The sequence below is a fragment of the Humulus lupulus genome, chromosome X, assembly GCF_963169125.1.
Source record: "Humulus lupulus chromosome X, drHumLupu1.1, whole genome shotgun sequence".
In the NCBI taxonomy this organism is placed as follows: Eukaryota; Viridiplantae; Streptophyta; class Magnoliopsida; order Rosales; family Cannabaceae; genus Humulus; species Humulus lupulus.
The window spans coordinates 262,122,372-262,142,566 of NC_084802.1; the positions used below are offsets into that span (position 1 = coordinate 262,122,372).

At 43.3% G+C, this 20,195-nt stretch overlaps 1 protein-coding gene across 1 annotated transcript; it reads left to right on the forward strand.

The window, feature by feature from the left end:
- The first annotated feature begins 515 nt into the window (after nucleotides 1–515).
- Nucleotides 516–17,578, forward strand: LOC133806940 (probable LRR receptor-like serine/threonine-protein kinase At4g31250). Its single transcript, XM_062245033.1, has 4 exons — nucleotides 516–1,227; nucleotides 16,226–16,372; nucleotides 16,403–16,834; nucleotides 16,914–17,578. Exons 1-4 carry the CDS (start codon nucleotides 516–518, stop codon nucleotides 17,576–17,578), a joined length of 1,956 nt encoding a protein of 651 aa, XP_062101017.1.
- Nucleotides 17,579–20,195: the final 2,617 nt, after the last annotated feature.

Genomic DNA, 20,195 nt, shown 5'->3' on the forward strand with positions numbered 1-20,195 from the left:
AACACCAAATATCAACTAAAGAAGAAACAAAAGCGCACAATATATATTACCAGACACATAGTAATACCAATATCTATATATAGAAACGCAAGAAGTAATATCCAAATAATATTTTCACTACACTATTAAATTATTATTAATTGATACATAAATTAATTAATTAGGGGCCGGCCCATGATGATGATGATCATCAACCAGCTCATATATATTTCTTTATAGTAGAGTACTATTCTTACCTTGTCAATTTCATGATCATCACCATCTTCTCCACCAACCTTTTGTCTCTTTTCCAATCTTTCTCATCATTTTCTTCTTCCATTTCATTCTTTTTATCATACCCTTTTCTCCTATTTTTTTTCTTCATTATATTACGTACGTACAACTCTAATCAATTCCCAATCCCAAAAACCCTAACACTAACCTCTCTCTCTTTCTCTCTCACTCTCTACGTTGATCTCTTACTATATACTATATATACAGCTAATTACCTGATCATCTGATCTCTTACTATATATATGGCTTATAATAATAATAATAATAATAATAATAACTATCTCGTCACCCTATTATTGATACCTACAATATTAGTACTATTACTAAGCTTTGCCGCACAACCATGGCCAACAGCGGGGGCGGTAACCGACGCTGAAATACTCCTCCAATTCAAAAAATCTCTATCCAATGACAGAGTAGTGCTGGCCAATTGGAACACATCCGTTCCGCTATGCGTTGGAAACACAAACAGCAGTAACTGGACAGGGTTGACATGCATGAATGGAAACTTATACGGATTGAGACTGGAAAACATGGGACTATCGGGGACGATCGACGTGGAGACGCTGTCGAAGCTGTCAATTAGTCTCCGAAGCCTGAGCGTGAAGGGAAACCACTTCGGCGGTGGAATCCCTCAGGTGAGACTGCTTGGTGCGTTGAGATCCTTGTACTTGTCGTACAATGAGTTTTCTGGGGTGATCCCCGACGATACTTTTGAAGGAATGGCGTACTTGAAGAAAGTTCACTTGGCCAGAAATGAGTTTGATGGGGTATTGCCCAAGTCGCTTGTGAGGTTGAGTAAGCTTATGGAGTTGAACCTCGAGGACAACCGGTTTACAGGGAGGATACCAGAGTTTCCACAGCAGGATTGGAAAGAGTTGAGCTTCGCTTATAATCAATTTGAGGGACCCATACCCGCCAGCCTTAGCAGGATTGATCGAAGCGCATTCTTAGGTACGTACCTACTTAACTATATTAATTATGTTAATTTTATTTGTTAACTATATATATCTTCCATATAATACCATACATACTTTTTAATTATATTAATATAAATTCAAATATTATATAACGCTACATACATAATAATTATATTAATATAAATTTAAATTTAAATTCAAATTCAAATATTATAAAATATCATTATTATCATAACATATAATATAATAATTATATTAATATAAATTTAAATATTATAAAATATTATTATGATAATAATATATGTAATTATAATTTTTTATGAAATTCAAATATTATAAAATATAATACAAAACTAAATATTTAATACATATATTAACATAAATTTAATTATTGTAATAATAATATATATAATACATAATCTTAATTTTTATTAAAATAAATTATCATTTACATTTAAAATAGTTATCATATTATATATATATAAAATTATAAATTATCGTTTATATTTAATTTTTCATTTATATGTGATTCTTTATTTGAATTTTATATGAAAATGTTACAAATTTAATAAATATAATTAATAGATTTTATAAATAAACTAAGCAAGGATTATAACTCACTTGTATTTAGTATATATATTTATAGTTTACATCTAATATAATAATTACCTAATAACGATATTTATTTACTCTGAAGTTTTCTTTATATTCAATATAATGTAGGAAAAAATTCATAGCTAGTATCGTATGAGATTACATAGACAAAAGAGAAGCAAATATTTATCTACACATTTACAATCTTAATTATATATATTTGTGTGTATTGAGATGCAATTAAACGAAGAGACTTGATTTAATAATAATAATAATAATAAAAAGATACAGTACATTATAGTATATTTTAGTTGAATAATATTGTGGAATGAATACATAAAAGTATCCTATAAATAAATAAGGAGAAATTCGTGTCGTTAAATTTTTATTTTTTTGGTACGTAGTGTGTTGATGTGGATTATAACGATAACTTTTACTTTTGGCAAATGAAATGTTATTTATAAGTTATTGTTTTAGTATCTGGTACAAATTAAACTGGGAAAATTTTAGGTATAGAACGATATGTCTAATATATCTAATCTGTAACCTACCGAATAACAGGTTTTTTTTATAAATAATATTGGTAACGCACGTTTGATATGTGATCTTTGTTGGTAGTATTGTTGACTGGGTATACATCAACTGAATCAAGATGGCCTTTTAAATTAGTGTGTCACGTACTATTTCATTCATACCAATATAATTTTAACTACACTTCATTTAATATTTCTTTTAGGGAATATATCATTTTTTTTCTCCTGAGTTTATACAAAATACCAAATATACATTCTGTCTTCATAAATACAAAAATAGTACTTTCTGTTTTGTTGTTCATATCAAAATGGTACCTCATCTATTTTTTATCAAAATTATTTTTTCAATTAGTATTTTACCCCTTGTACGCTCTAATTCTCCACGGGCTATTAGCGAGCTGAGGTATGACATAATTATATATCAGCCACGTGGATGTCATGTACCTGGAGTCCTAATTCTCCATGGGCTATTAGCGAGCTGAGGTATGACATAATTATATATCAGCCACGTAGATGACATATACCCGGAGCTGCCGTTACCAGGTCCCACATCTTTAGCTCGAGGTAACCAAAGGCTTACTAAGGTTACTAAGGAGTCGAGTCAGAAGTATAGACACCGCGGGCTAAGAAGACATCCAGCTCGAGGTACGAGCTTGAGTTGGTGTCTGTGAGCCCTTATAAAGTCAACCACGCAATGTAAACATGCATATATCAGACATCACGTGTTTGATATATCCCTGAATTCTCGGACACGCAGCATAAACGTGCGTGTTCAGGCACCCACGACTTGGATGGGCCGTGCGGCCCATTATCTCCCTTACCTATTGATTAGACCACACTTCATTTGTCAGGTTTTAGGAATTAATCATGAATGTCACAGAAGTGACATGATGGGTAAGAAGGTCACGGGATGGCCCCCCTTGCCAATCCCCAGGTGCCCTCTCCTATAAATATGGAGACCCTGGGAGTTGCAAAGGGTTGGATTCTATTGTGTAAAGAAATACCTTGTAAAGAATACCAGAAAACTAGCAATAAAATTGGCTGGTATAGTAGAAGGATTTTAACATTTGAACCACCTAAAAAAGTATTCGTATCACCCTTTTATTTTAACATCATTCATCTATTACGGTTCGTTACTTAGTACTAATCCCATTCTCTTATTCTATTAATTACCTGTTGGCGAAGAACCGCGTCAACAGATTGGTGCTTTCATTGAGAGCTTGTTAGATTGGTGCTATCGCAAATACCCAACCATGGTGGTCACTCGCTCAAGACATGGTAACGAGGCGAACCAACGTGATGGGCAGGAGGCCCATCATGCCGCCATCTCTGATGATCAGAACCCTGAGGTTCAACAGCGGCCGGGAAAGCAGCCAATAGGCCAAGATGACACTGGAAGTTCGGCTCCCCGGCCACCTAGTCCGAACCCAGATTATTATACGGCGATAGAAATGGAGAATGCACAGCTGAGGAGTCAACTGGCGAAAGCTAACCAGCAGATTCAAGAGGTTTTAGCCCGACTACCCCCTCTTACAACCGACGCTAACGTTGGAAAGAGGCAAGGCGAGACTCATAAGTCCCGCCAGGGTAATCGGTCCAGGCCTAGCCGGTCGGCCAGACCCCCGACGGCCAACTCTACTCCCTCATCGCACCACCGGGAGACCACCTTTGAAGAACTACCTAGGGCTGAGCATCAGTACAGCCGATCGGTCCGAACTTCAACTCCCAGCTCACTTCCACCCTCGAGTGCGCCCAGGAGGGCTCGAGCAAATTCATGAAGGATATCCGGGGAGGGCTCACAGCGACAGCCCGTCCCGGTCAGCCGTCCTGCACCCCGCTCAGACTGCCGAGCGCAGGATCCGGAGGTTGGTAGAGCTGAGCGGCCCCGACCTAACCTAATCTGCCCTGACAGGACCAGAATTGCATCCCCGGTCAGGCATCCTCCGTCACCAATAAGATATCTGTCTCCTCCTCAGCCAGTCCAAGATATTCCAGCTCATGGGAGCAGTAGGAGGAATCCACCTTCCGCAGGGCCTTCCCATCGTAGCAGGGCGCCCAGAGAAGTCCCGAATCCTCATCCCTATAGGCGGGCTCCAAGCTTCTCAAATGGGAGAAATTGGACCGGAAGCCATCGAAGTGACCTTTCTGGCGGAGACCTATGCCAACGCTTGAGCTCGGCGCAGAGTCCTCAAGACGCCCTGAGGGACGACCTCCGAGATCGTCTAAACTCTCAAAGAGGAGACCCGGTGGGAAACAGCAGCCGAGCTCGCCAAAGGGAAGACCTGTCCGAGGTACGCGACAACAGGAATGTCCCATATAACCTATCTCAAGATAGGAGGGACAATAACCCGCCAAACATGTACATTGGATCCAGAGCTGTTGAACAGCCCCGGAACAACCAAGGAAATCAGGACAAAACCCTTGAGCGCCTGGCTCAGATGGACGAGCTGATGAGGAAGCTCCTATCAGAAAAAGAAAAAGACGAATATGATTCAGGGGACGAACTTGAGCTCTGCGCCCCCAGCATAGCAGCAACGGCGTATCCACCTGGATTCCGTATGCCGCACTTGTCCAAATTCAACGGAGACGGGGATCCGTCAGATCATCTGGGTATGTTCAATACCTTGATGATGGCCCACAACATTGGCCCCGAGCTGAGGTGTTTAATATTTCCCTCCACCTTGACTGGGGCGGCCAGACAGTGGTTCAAACAGAGTAAAAAACAATCAATCAACTCGTGGAAAACTTTCTCTACTGACTTCAAGAGAGGATTCCGAGCTTCCCAGGCTGCCCGCGTCAAGGCCGACACCCTGGCAAACGTAAGGCAGCAACTCGATGAGCCTCTGAAGGCTTACCTGAGCAGATTCGCGAACGTCACTGCTTGGGCCATAAACGCAGATGACAGCTCCAAGCTCATGGCTTTGAGAACGAGAATCCTCGTCGGGGGGGGGGGGGGGGACTCTGGAATGAGATACAAAGGAAAGGAGTCAGCACCGTAAATGAATTCCTAAATAGGGCCCAGGGATGGATCAACCTGGAGGAGGCGCAAGCCTCAGCCGCAGGAACCTGCCAGGTCCCTGAACAGCCCGTTGGAGTGGGAACGGAGGTCGTGACAACGACCCAGACCATTACGCAGAATAACCAGTTTGGTGGAGGCAAGAGAAAGGGGAGCAGCGAGGGCAACCAGCGCGACCCAAAGAAGAACAAATCCGTAGAAAAATTTAAGCCGGTCTACGCGACTTATACGGAGCTCACCCACTCTAGGGAGAACATCTTCCTTGCAAATTCTTCTCGCCTCCCCTGGAAGAAGCCGGAGCCGTTAAAGCACCAGAAGGGAAAGCGAGACCCTTCCAGGTTCTTTTGGTTCCACAACGACATTGGCCACAATATCGATGAGTGCAGGCACCTGAAGGATGAGATCGAAACTCTCATCAGAGTCAGACCTTTGGCTTAGTATGCGCGGAATAGAGTTCCCACAGGCCATCCAGCTCCGGAAGTCCAGGTCAGTCAGCCCGGGTCTCAGGTAGATCAGGACATCCCTCCTCCCATGATAGGAGGAGAGACCTCCACTATCTCTGGAGGTCCTCATTTGGCTGGCACGAGCAGAGGTGCCCAAAAGAGATACGTCAACGAACTTAAAGCTCATAATGGAGTGGAGTTTGTCCCCGAGCAGCATCTACCAAAGCAGCAGCGATTGGAAAGGAAACCAATTATATTTACTGAAAAAGATGCCAGCCACGTCCAGTTCCCTCATAACGACCCTCTGGTCGTAGCAGTGCAGCTCGCTAATCGGAGGGTTAGGAGAGTGCTGGTCGATAATGGAAGCTCGGTAAACCTACTATTCCTGTCCACGCTAAAGAAGATGGGTTTATCTGTCACCGAGTTGAAGGCAACCTCCGTGATGCTTTATGGATTCTCTGGAGAAGGATCAGCGGTAATAGGAATGATCGAGCTGGTGATCATCTTGGGAGAGGGACCTCGGACAGTCTCGAAACTCCTCGAGTTTGTGGTCATCGATTGTCCCGCCTTATAGCGTTTGAAGCCGTTACCTCCATCCGCCACCTCGCGCTGAAGTTCCCCTCTTCCACGGGGATATGCACAGTCCGTGGCGATCAACTTGCTGCCAGGGAATTCTACAGCATTTCCATGAAGGGAAAAGTAAAACCCGGGCAGTTAACGATGACCGTCCAGAGTGGAAACGAGGAATCTCAGGAACCTTTTCCTAATCCTGAGATTGAAAAACCTCAGAGTGTCGAAGGGGAAGATATCGTCTTAAGTGATGATATCGACCCCAGGATAGGCGAGGATAAGTCTGAGCTCCAAGCTATTGAAGAGCTCGAGGAGGTAAATATGGATCCACAGAATCCCTCGCAGATGGTTAAGCTCGGAAAAAACCTCTGTGACGAAAGGAAGGCGGAGCTGATCAAGTTCCTGCAGGAGAACCTGGACGTGTTCGCATGGTCTCATGAGGACATGGTGGGAATCAGACCGAGTGTCATCATGCACACCCTCCATTTGGATAAGAGCGTGCCAGCGAAATCCCAGAAATAGAGGCGCCTAAGAACAACCCGAGCTGAAGCCCTAGAAGAGGAGGTAGCCCGGCTCAAAAAGTGCGGCTTTATCCGCGAAGCTAAGTTCCCGATCTGGGTCGCTAATCCTGTGTTGGTCCCGAAGCCCAACAGGAAATGGCGGACCTGTATCGACTCCTCCGATCTGAATAAAGCTTGCCCTATAGACTATTTTCCCTTGCTAAGGATCGACCAATTAGTAGACGCCATGGCAAGGCACGAGCTCATGTCCTTTATGGATGCATACTCGAGCTATAATTAGATCGCCATGAACCCAGCGGATCAGGAGCACACTAGCTTCATGACTCCAACTAACGTCTATTGTTACAAGGTAATGCCGTTCGGGCTGAAGAACGCCGGGGCTACATACCAGCGATTGGTGAACAAGATGTTTGCCAACCAGATCGGGAAGAACATGGAAGTGTACGTCGATGACATGCTGGTCAAGTCAAAGGCTGCCGATAACCATGTTTCCGACCTGGGAGAATGCTTCAAGATACTGAGAGAATACGGCATGAGGCTTAACCTGTAGAAGTGCACTTTCGAGGTCGCATCTGGAAAATTCCTGGGTTTCATTATCAACACCAGAGGAATCGAGGTGAAACCCGATAAGATCAGGTCGTCGCTCAAGCTGCCCTCTCCTCGGTCGCGAAAGGACGTTCAAGGCCTAACAGGAAGGGTGGTGGCCCTCAATCGGTTTATTTCTAAATCCACCGACAAGTGCCTGCCATTCTACAACCTGCTCCAGGGGAATAAGAAGTTCGAATGGACAGAGGAGTGCGAACGTGCCTTCCTCGACCTGAACGCACATCTAGCCGAGCCGCCCGTATTGTCCAAACCAATGGCAGGAGAGCCTCTTTTCCTTTACCTAGCTGGCACAGAAGACGCAGCTCGTGCCGTGTTGGTCTGAGAAGAAGACCGGATTCAAAAGCCAGTCTATTACATCAGCAAGAGGCTTCTCGGGGCTGAGTCCCGATACCCGTTGATGGAGAAGATGGCATGCTGTCTTATCACGGCCTCCTGAAATCTCAGGCCGTATTTCCAGTCCCACTCAATACATGTCATAACCGATCAACCTTTAAGGCAGGTTTTGCAAAAACCTGAAGCATCAGGACGTTTGTTGAGGTGGGCTATTGAGCTCAGCCAGTTCAATATTTTGTACACTCCGCGAACTGCAATAAAAAGCCAAGCCCTGGCTGATTTTGTGGCAGAATGCACAGGATTCCGAGAAGATCCTGTGGAAGATTCACCCCAGGTCACCTCGGTCCAGGCGTCATGGAAGGTCTTCGTAGATGGCTCATCTAACGAGAATGGCTCTGGGGCTGGGATCATTTTGATATCCCCAGAAGGACATAGATTCCACTCGGCATTGAGATTCGGGTTCAAAGCATCCAACAACGAGGCTGAATACGAAGCTTTACTGGCCGGGCTAAGGGTGGCCCAGGAGCTGAAGGCCGGCGCCGTTCAGTGTTTCAGCGATTCCCAGCTCGTGGTAAACCAAGTGCTAGGCGAATACCAAGCACGGGGAACCAAGATGGCTGCTTACCTAGCCAAGGTAAAAGTCGAGCTGTCTGCATTTGAACGGGGCTCAATCGAACAGATACCTCGGGAGTAGAATGCCAACGCAGATGCCCTCGCAAAGCTCACCACCTCCGGGGAGATGGAAACTTTGGGGTTAGTACCGATAGAGTTCTTGGAGAAACCAAGCATAGAAGAGGTCAGGGCGGAGGTCGAGATGATCGACGCCAGACCGACCTGGATGACCCCCATCCTCGAATATCTCACAGCAGGAAAGTTACCTGAAGAGCGTAATGATGCAAGGTGGGTACTTTACCAGGCTCCAAGGTATACAGTGGTGGATGGGATGCTATACCGGCATGGGAACTCTCTACCCCTCTTACGATGTGTTCTGCCAGGCGAAGCAAAGACCATTTTACAAGAAGTGCATGGGGGTTTTTGCGGAGATCACACTGGGGGGCAAAGCTTGGCCCTGAAGGTCTTGAGGCAAGGATATTACTGGCCCACTCTATCGAAGGACTCGATCTCGTACGTCAAGAAATGTGACAAGTGCCAGCAATTTTCCACAGTTGCCCGAGCTCCACCAGTCGAGTTGAAGATGATCTCATCCCCGTGGCCATTCGCGGTCTGGGGAATAGACTTGGTTGGTGCCCTCCCTACTGGAAAGGGAGGGGTCCATTACACAATGGTGGCTATCGACTACTTCACCAAATGGGCAGAGGCAGAACCCTTGGCAACAATCACTTCAAAGAGAGTCCTCGACTTCGTTGTCAAAAGCATTATCTGTCGGTTCGGGCTGCCAAAAAAAGATCGTATCAGACAATGGAACGCAGTTTGACAGCGACCTCTTCACCGAATTCTGTGAGAGCCACGGCATTGTAAAAAGCTTCTCCTCCATGGCCTATCCCCAAGAAAATGGGCAGGTCAAGGCCGTCAATAAAACGCTAAAGGCAAGCCTTAAGAAGAGACTGGACGAAGCCAAGGGGGTCTGGCCAGAATAGCTACCCCAGGTACTGTGGGCATACCAGACCTCGCATCGAACTTCGACAGGTTATACTCCTTTCTCCCTAGCTTTCGGGAGTGAAGCAGTCCTTCCTGTTGAGGTAAAGGTAGCCTCGCATAGAGTCCAGGCGTATGACCAGGACCGCAATCACGAACTACTCTGCGCGTCTCTCGACCTGAATGATGAAAGACGAGAAGATTCACAGCTCCAGCTCGCGCATTATCAGCAAAAGATCACTTGTTATTTCAATTCAAAGGTCAGAAAATGTGCCTTTAGCATTGGCGACCTGGTCCTCAAGAGAATCTTCTTAGCCAGTAAAGATCCCAAAGACGGAGTATTGGGACCGAACTGGGAAGGGCCATATCAAATAATCGAGGTCATAAAGGGAGGAACATACAAGTTAGCTCGGCTTAATGGAGAAGCAGTCCCACGAACTTGGAACGCAATCCATCTGAAGAAATATTATCAGTTATACCCTTGTAAGGCTTAATCAGAAAGGCCATCTTTTGTTTATTAAGCAATGAGAATTAAATCTTTTTTCATTATGGTGTATATTTGTGGATGTAATCTCAAGTAACCACAAAAGACCCTTTCCTAATTACTTGGGGGGCATACAGTGCCTGGATACAACCAGGTTATCTTAAAGACTTAGAAGTTAATTCAAATCGATTGATCGTTGTTTTTCTTAAAAAGCACGAGATATTGATAAAGGATTAATGCGAACTAAGTCGTATCCTGGGTATAACCGGGTCATCCTAAAACTTAGAAGTTAATTCAAATTGATTGATCGGTGTTTTTCTTAAAAAGCACAAGATATTCATCAAGAGTTAACGCGAACTAAGTTTTAAATTTAACGTCCTAGATATAACCAGGTCCTAAAACTTAGAAGTTAATTCAAATTGATTGATCGTTGTTTTTCTTAAAAAGCACGAGATATTAATAAAAAATTAACGCGAACTAAGTTTTTAATTTAATGTCCAGGATACATCTAGGACTTATCTTAGAAGTTGGTTCAAAATTGATTAGCATGTTTTTTCCTAGAAAAGCACAAAAAGTCAATCATAGCACCAACAGAAACTAAGGGTATTAAAAGAGAAATGAGATAGAGGCAAAATGATGTAAATCAATTAAGAATAAATTTGATAAAACCAATTGTCTCGAGGTTAGAAAACCTCATAATACAAAGTTACAAAAAAAAAATATGTTTGAAGAGAAGTCCTAGGCCCCGCCAGGCTGCTCCGATGAGGTCACCACCTCGCCCTCCTGCTCGGCGGCTGTGGAAGTCTCCCCAGTCTCGAAGGGCACCTCTTGCTGAAGGCGAGCTTTGAACTTCTCCAGGAAGGACTCCCATGCGTCTGCCCCCAGAAAGGAGAAGTCACCATCTGGGTTGAAGACCCAGTAGTGGTACAGCATAGCCTCCATGGAGGAGCTGGAAGCTTCCCTCTCCGTCGCCAGGGCGGCCTTGGCCTCCTCGGCCTCGGCTTTCGCGGCGTCCAGTGTGGCCCTGGCCTCCTCGTGCTCAATCCTCGCAGCGGATAACGCGACCTTGGTAGCCTCGGCCTCCTGCAGCTTAGGTCGAGATGCGTCCAGCTCAGCCTGCATGGTCGCCAGGGCATCCTTGGCATCCTGTTCCTGCTTTTAGGCAGTTTTAAGGGCGGCCAGAGCAGTCTGATGCTCACCCCTCATGTCCTCAAGCCTGGCCCTAGATCGGGATATGCTCCGGTGGAGAGCCAAGGCACCCTACAAGACCAAAAGATAATAAGGCAACTGCCTTAGAAAAAAAAACAAAACAACAAACATGTGATGCATACGAGCAAGGAATGCAAATGGCAAGGCCAACTTACCATGAGAGCCATCCCCAGCAAAGACTCCATCACGTTCTCCAGGCTCCTTGTCTCGATCGCCCGCAGGTCCCTCTCGACGGCATTGTAATAATGGTCCACGGTGTAGCTTGTCATTTCGTAGACAATTCCCCGAAAGACATCGGGGATCTTCTCCAAAGCCCAAAGATTCACCGGAACGCGCACCTCGGGGGTTGTGGTCGACAAGGTCTCGGGGGCACCTCTGTTTCCCGAACAGAATCGGGAGCTCGCGGAGGAGGCGGGGGCATCTTCATTGCAGGAGGGGGTGGAGGTACTTTCTCCTGAGCTGTTGGGGCCTGGTTTTTCCCCTTCGCAGGGGACTTAGAGGTAGTCCCGATGGCTTTCTTCGCTAGCCGGAGCTTTTTTACCATGGGCCCGGAGGCCCCGGAGGAGGGATTCCCTCCAGGGAACATAACTCGCAAATCGTTGCTCTGGGCTGAGACATCTCCTCTGTAGAAGCAAAGACAAAGCATTAATATACATGTAGAAATATTTATGCAAAACAACAAAAATAAAAGGGAAAACAGAACTCATGTACTGAAAGGGATCCTACCCTCCGAGCTAGAGGAGGAATCTATGGTCACGACCACCGGCCCCGGAGCTGCAGCAGGGGAGTCTAAGATAACGACCTCGCGGGCTGGAAGAGGCTCTGGGTCCGAATCTGGCTCAGGACTAGACTCTTTTACATACTGCCTAATACTCGGAGCAACTACGACCTCCAGGAGGGAGGGCCACGACCTAAGATTGGTCCCGTACTCCTCAAAGAAGACCGACCTAAAGGCTAGGGTATTATCTACAACTACAGTACCCCTAGGGCGACTACTGTCATAACCCAGCACGAGCTAGTCGACGCATTGGAGTAAGGTTATGTCACGGTCCGGGTCATTTCGATGGCAATGAACGGGCTGGCTAGGATTGGACCTAGCTAGCCGAGGGTCTGCGGTGGCCCTATCTAAGTCCCTAAACATGTAAGGATTACCTTGCCCAGAGGGGCCGGCTGCTGCTCCGGACCGGTCCCTCTCCACGTCTGTTTCTTGGGCGACCTCCAGCACCCGCTTTCGCCGCACGAGGGGCACCTCATCCTCCTCTTCCTCCTCGTCCTCTTCTTCTCCCGCGGCCTCCTCCTCGGGGATGGGCGCCATCTCACGAGCTGGAGGGAGGCCCCGCGGTCTCCTCAAGGCCAGAGTCTGGCCTGGGGAGATTAGCTTGCACGCCAGCATCGTCTCGTCGGACATGAGCTGTCGGTAGTTCTTTTCGCTGGGAGGCAGCCCCGCCAATGTCTCGTATTGACCCCCGAGGGTCACAGACTTGGCCGTCCTCGCGAAAATGGCTGCATGATGGTTTCTAGATCAGGAACTAATAAAAGAAGGTAGTCAGTAATCAACTTACGAGCTAAGAGTAGAAGATACTTACGAAGGCGGTTGAAGTAGTGGTGTTCGCAGTTGCGAAACCCCTTGGACATAAATAACTGGTCTTTAAAGTCGTTGGGGTGCCTGGGCAGCTCGATGACTGCAGCCGTGTTTGGAAAATGGCTCAGATAGTAGAACCCATCGCCTCGCCCCCGCTGCTCCGGGCTGGCCTTGAGGAAAAAGAAGTAGAGGATGTCCGCCGGTGTGGGGACCTCCGATTCCTACTTCAGGAATAGGTATTTCAGCCCCGCTAACAAGCGATATGAGTTAGGGGGGAGCTGGAAAGGAGCTAGCTTCACGTAATTAAGAAAATCCGCGAAGTACTGGTCCAGCGGAAGGAAGGCCCCATCCTTGAAGTGCTCATCACTCCAGGCCGCGTATTCCTCATCGAGCGGCGCGCAGCTCCGCTCGCCTTCTAGGGGAGGTCGGGCATTTAGGGCGCCCCTCCCAATCTCAATATTGTGGGAAAGGAATATCTTATTCACTTTCCCCTGGGAGGTGACCTTCGAGACGATCCTCTCGGCCTCGAAGAAAGCGTCGGGCCCCACCTCGAGCTCCTGCTCCACGGCTGGACTGAAAAAGGGGATTGGAGAGTCCGTGACCACCTCCTTTCCTTTGGCTTGCTGAGAAGACGAGCTGCCAGCAGTCTTCTTGGGGGCGTGCTTCTTAGATCCCATTTGGTCGCCTAACGAACAAAAGAAGAAAATTTAGAAAGGGCGACCTAAGCATAAGAAAGAATCTGACGCGAAGTGTTTCCGTTACACGGGCTGAGGTAATCTCAGCCCGTGGAGAGTGAGACCACGCGGTTCTATGAACACGCGCCTGTGCTCCCAACGGATCCCCGATTACTCGGAATCCGTGTGTCAGGAGGGTCAGGGTAAAAGTTTTCCTTGGAAGGAAAGTTTCAGTAGGCAAACAGTGCAAAACCGCCTGTGAAGCGTGTCCCCTAAGCTACCCTATGAGTCATGCTCCTAAATGGTTTTTCTACGGTCGATGCCCTAGGATAAAAACCTATGCGTATCATACCCATAAAAAACCAGCAAAATACTGCATGCGACTGCTGGAGAAATTTACCTAAGCGATAGTGAAGAAGAAATTTAAAAGCATGTACAGGCGGAGGACTTACAGGGGTATTTTCCTGTGGTGAAGATTGAAGTGATCGTCTAGGCTGGAGTCCTGCTGGAAATGCTGGCGCCGAAGTCTCAAAGGAGTTCTCATGCCTGAACTTCTGGAACGATGGGAACAGTAACCGGAAGAAAAAGAGGGTTTTTTCTTTTTGAGACTGAGAAGGAAGAAGAAGATGAGAAAATAAGAAAATTTTCAAATGAACGGGTGGCCCATGCAAAAGGTGCCCACCCCTTTTATATACGTAAGAGGCCAAATGAGGAGGGCCGTTGGATTGCCTTGATGTAGGATACGAGGATCACTACTCGAAAGGCAAAACGACGGCCGGGTATAGGCTAGGCCATTTAATGCAGTTCTCGGAAGACGTACCGTCACCAACCATGATGCTCCACGTACTCGACGTCTGTGTAATGGGCGGAATGCGAAGAGTCCACAAGGAAGCCTAAAAGCCCCCACTATGGCCCCATGGGACGTCATGTGCCACGAGCAGGGGCTTGGGGGGCAAATGTACGCCCTAATTCTCCACGGGCTATTAGCGAGCTGAGGTATGGCATAATTATATATCAGCCACGTGGATGCCATGTACCCGGAGCTACCGTTACCAGGTCCCGCCTCTTTAGCTCGAGGTAACCAAAGGCTTACTAAGGTTACTAAGGAGTCGGGTCAGAAGTATGGACATCGCGGGCTAAGAAGACATCCAGCTCGAGGTATGAGCTTGAGTTGGTGTCTGTGACCCCTTATAAAGTCAACCACGCAATGTAAACGTGCATATATCAGACATCACGTGTCTGATATATCCCTGAATTCTCGGACACGCAGCATAAACGTGCATGTTCAGACACCCACGACTAGGATGGGCCGTGCGGCCCATTATCCCCCTTACCTATTGATTAGACTACACTTCATTTGTCAGGTTTTAGGAATTAATCATGAATGTCACAGAAGTGACATGATGGGTAAGAAGGTCACGGGATGACCCCCCTTGCCAATCCCCAGGTGCCTTCTCCTATAAATATAGAGACCCTGGGAGTTGCAAAGGGTTGGATTCTATTGTGTAAAGAAATACCCTGTAAAGAATACCAGAAAACTAGCAATAATATTGGCTGGTGGAGTAGAAGGATTTTAACTTTTGAACCACCTAAAAAAGTATTCGTATCACCCTTTTAATTTAAGATCATTCATCTGTTACGGTTCGTTACTTAGCACTAATCTCATTCTCTTATTCTATTAATTACCTGTTGGCGAAGAACCGCGTCAACACCCCTAGTTATATATTTTATAAGTAATTAAATTTATTTTTAAAAACATATAAACTTAAAGAAATAATAATAAAATAAATAAATAATGAAAAATAATTTATTATTATTTAACCTTTGATTTTAACTTAAATAAACTTAAAATGTTATTATTTATTTAACTGCATACATACCTAAATAAATAAAACTTAAATATATGCACATGTTTGTATGTTTATTAATTTATTAAAAATAAAACTTACTTATTTTTATTCTCATTTTTTTTATTTTGTTATTATTTCTTTAAGTTTATTTATTTTTAAAAATAATGTTTAAGTATTATTAATTTATTAAAAGAATTAAAAAAATAATTTTAATTATAGATAAAATATATAAATAGAGGTAATATGGTCTTTGAAAGAATAATTTTGTACCAAAAATAAGTTCAGGATAACATTTTGGTATGAACAACACAGCAAAGTATACTATTTAGGTATTTATAAAGAGTGAGGTATATCATGTCCTTTATATAAATTCAGGACTAAAATAGTATATTCCCTTTCTTCTATAATAAAACTGCCAACGCCGTAGCTTTAGTTTCAAAATGTCCTATAGTTTGCACGACTCTGTTAGTTAAAGAGATTTTTTTTTTTATTTCTGTATAGAATCCATATCGGTCTAATATTTTCTTTATTATATTATTATTTTTAATTCATTATAGTTTCTATCCCTAATATTTTAACCTATAAATGATAAAAGCCTGGCGCATACTTGCAGATTTGCAGAATTTGAAGTATATATAATGTGTTTTCTTGATCAAAACAAATCTCTTACCACTAGTTTTACGATATCCTCAATAAATTAAAATCCCAAATATAGCACATGATAGCCATCGCCAATATATAATATATATTTATACAGATATCCACACAAACCATTTAAGAAAATCATCATCATTTTCGAGTCGCTCAGTTCAGTCATAATCATAAAAATTAACATAAAATAATATAAACTTTGCACTTAGAATGTAAATTTATATATAACTGGACAAAAATGTCTTCATATATATACCTGTATTGTTGTTATATCAATCTCTTTTACGTTTTGACTACCTACGTACCATTAATTAATTTTCCAATGTAAATAATATTAATTATTGCATGAATACCATTTTGAAAAAAATAGGAAACAAAGACTTGTGTGGACCGCCTCTTGGCTCGTGCAAGTCCTCATCAAACAAGAAGAAGCACATCATATTAATTGCCATAATAGTTACGGTCGTAATAGCTGCAATCACCTTGATTTTGTTCCTCTGCACCCGCCGAACCAAAAGTAGATCTGCACTACTACCCAAAAAACTAGGCTCGGCCACAAAAGTCTACGAGCAGTTTGGCGCAGCCGCCGGTGACACGGCTGAGACACGTAGTGATCATAGCAGCCACGGCGATGGTGGCTACATGAAAGGAGGCGAGAAAGGCAGCTTGCACTTTGTGATGAAAGAAAGAGAGAGGTTCGAGATGGAAGACCTGCTTAGGGCCTCAGCTGAGGTTCTGGGCAGTGGGAGCTTTGGGTCCTCATATAAAGCACTTCTTTTAAGTGGACCTGCCATGGTTGTGAAGAGGTTTAGTCACATGTACAATGTGGGGAGGGAGGAGTTTCATGATTATATGGCCAAGCTTGGAAGGTTGTCACACCCTAATCTACTACCTCTTGTTGCATACTATTACAGGAAAGAAGAGAAACTATTGATATCTGATTTCGTTGAGAATGGAAGCTTGGCTAGTCATCTCCATGGTATATATATATATATATATATATATAAATGATCATTAAAATCGTTTAAATTGATTCATTAATAATATATTAATTTCAGGTAAAAGACCTGTTGGGAAGGCAGGGCTAGACTGGCCTACTCGTCTGAACATAATCAAAGGAATTTCAAGAGGGCTAATATACCTATACAAAGGGTTTCCAGACGTAGCCCTCCCCCATGGCCACCTCAAATCCTCCAACGTCCTCCTCGATCAGAACTTCACCCCGATCCTCACCGAATACGCCCTAGTCCCTCTCACCAACAAGGACCACGCCCACCGACTAATGGCCGCCTTCATGTCCCCCGAATTCTCCTCCAATAATCGTGACCGTCGGGTCTGTAGAAAGACCGACATTTGGAGCCTCGGGATTCTCATTCTCGAGATTCTCACAGGAAAATTCCCCGAAAATTTTCTGAAACCTGCCGACGGGAAGAGGTCATCGGCGACCGATCTAGCGGCATGGGTGAACTCGGTGGTCCGGGAGGAGTGGACTGGTGAGGTGTTCGATAAAGAGATGAGAGGCGGCGAGGGCGAGATGCTGAAACTGCTGAAGATAGGAATGAGTTGCTGCGAGAGGAGGGTTGAGCGGCGGTTGGATTGGCGGGAGGCGGCGGAGAGAATCGAGGAGCTGAGGGAAAGAGATACAGAAGAAGATTACTCCTCCTACGTCACTGATTGGGATGTTTTGAGTGACGATGGTTTTTCATTCTCAGTCAAACATTGATATATAATTAGCTTTATTGTGAGGTTTTCAATGGAGAAATTTGTGTAAGTTGGATGGACTTGCTGGTTCCCTTGTTGGAAAATCCAAATTAAATTTACAAAACATTATTAAATCATGATTTACGTAACATATTTTATATGTTATTATTATTATTATTATTATTATTATTATTTGTTGACCACTATTTTGGCCAACGACGAATAGACGTCAAAACTACAGTAAATCTTGAATAGAAAACAAATTACAGTGGTTCAATCTTAATTTGTTGGTAATAGCCTAATCTACTTGGAATTGTCATATATGCATCCTACACTTAAGATCAGATGAACTTGAGCCAACTGAGTTTCTTAAGTATAAGTAAAAAAATACAGACTTTCTCTCTACAGAATACAAGTTTTCTCTCTCTAAGATCTCTCAAAAAATGTCCCAAGTCGCAGTCCCAAAGTCTCAAAAATTAGAGTCTTCAATTCTCCAAAAGATCAGTCCCCTAAAATGATGTCATGAGCTCTTTATTTATAGGCTCATGGATCTTACATGAAAAATATTCCGTTTTGACAGGATCCTTGGTTGTTTCAACCAACTTTAATTAATAAAATAATAAATAAATCCAAATTACAACAGTATACACTACTACAATAATGGGATTTCCCGACAGTTTTTAACTGTCGCTATTGAGTAACGACGACAGTCGACTAACTGTCGTATTTGCCTATGCCGGCGTAGGGGTAGCAACGCCGACAGCTATTAGGTGTCGTCGTTGCTGACTATGCCGAAAGTTATTAGATGTCGCTGTTGCTGGCTACGCCGACAGTTATTAAGTGTCATCGTTGCTAGAAACGCCGACAGTTATTAGGTGTTGCCGTTGCTGGCAACGCCGACAGTTATTAGGTGTCGTCGTTTCGACAACACTGATAGTTATTAGATGTCGCCGTTGCTGACAATGCTGACAAATTTTTTTAAAACGCGCAATGCGTGTCCTTATATGTTATATTTTTAATTTTAAAAAAAATTAATTTATATTTATTTTAAATTAAAAATTATGATTTAAATTAAACATTTGTATACAAATCTAAAAACTTATAGATTATAATAACAAAACTTTTACAAGGAACTAATTATATTAACAATTTAATTGTCTTCTTTTTTAAAAAAACTAACTTTTACAATTGAAATTAATTTATCTCTAACATACAATGTTACAGCACAACAAAATTATATACATAAATAAAAACCCCACTCTACATAATTCTTACAAACAAGAAAGAAAATAATACCCAACAACTTGAAGAATAATTTCTTGTTGCCTTGGTTTTCTTATATAATTGTCTTGGTTCTCTTAAATATCTAAGTAGAGTTTTAGCCTACAATACAGAATAAACACCATTAAAGTCAAACCAAAACTAAAATAAATAGAGAACTTGAGGTTGCAAAATTGAGTCTTAAATTCTAAGCATTCAGTGCTAAGAATATCGACACTTTCTCTTGGCTTAAGTAGTTAGTCTTAGCTAGTTAGTTTATCAAATCACATAAACATTAATAAACCAAATTACCAATCATTCATAGCACATTAGCAAATATACAATAAACAACGAGAAATTAATATACATATATACACACATATAAAGACATGCACTGTGTAGGTAATATGCATCAAACTAGGGTTCTTGAGTTTCACAAACCTTGAATGTATTACAATAGGACGATGTACAATTCACTATATCTCTCTTTTCTCTCAATATTTTGCACAAAGATTCAGGAATCAAAAGTTCAAAAGTTCAAAAGTCCCTTCCTTGAGCTATTTCATGCATATTTATAGGCTCAAGGAGGGTTACACATGCCAACATGTCATATATTTCCTTAATAATCGCGTATCAAGATAATAATGAAGAAATATTCAACGCAATTATTATAAGATTACAGCTTAAGAAGGAAATAAATTAGGTTATATGACCAGCCTGGTCGTATAAAAAATTAATCCTGGCGATGCGGTGTGCTTCTGGTCGATAGTTGAGCAGTACTTTCGCCACATGTGAGAAATTCTCGCCACGTCATCAGCAACCGTTTTTTGGGTAAACATTTTCCCCCCAAGTTTATTTATTGCGACCAGCAATAAGTAAACTTAGGAAACCGACTCTTCGAATACCCCACGAAATCTGTCAGAAACACCCATGCTTTCTCGAAAAAGGTGACCAATCATGTTTAATCAAGTCTTTTCAGTTTCCCAAGAATGTGTCCGACGGCCATTTCACTTCCCCATGCTTAGAAAAAGTAACTCATGATTACCTCTTTTAACGTGTCACAGTCATTATATATAATACCCCAAATCCATTTTTTACCTTTTACCTACTTTTTCCTTCTTGAAGAACATTGAAGAACTCGTGCTCCAGAGCCCAAAAATTTTCAAGCATCTACGCTCGGACGTTCAAAATCTTTCACCTTCAGACTTCAATCTTCATTTGAGTAAGCTTCACGAACTTTCTTGTCTTTTGAGTTACCATACGAAACTACCTTATGCTTGCTTTCATTTCTGAACCCTTTCGTGTTCTTAGCTAAAAATGTATGGGGATTGTTCGCATGTTGACAAATGATTGATAGGGTAGTGAAATATTGTTCTGTA

Coding starts and splice junctions, on each gene's coding strand:
- LOC133806940 (XM_062245033.1), top strand. CDS start 516: ATGGCTTATAATAATAATAATAATAATAATAATAACTATCTCGTCACC. Junction 16,373..16,402: donor CTGCACCCGCCGAACCAAAA/GTAGATCTGCAC, acceptor CCAAAAAACTAG/GCTCGGCCACAAAAGTCTAC. Junction 16,835..16,913: donor CTTGGCTAGTCATCTCCATG/GTATATATATAT, acceptor TATTAATTTCAG/GTAAAAGACCTGTTGGGAAG.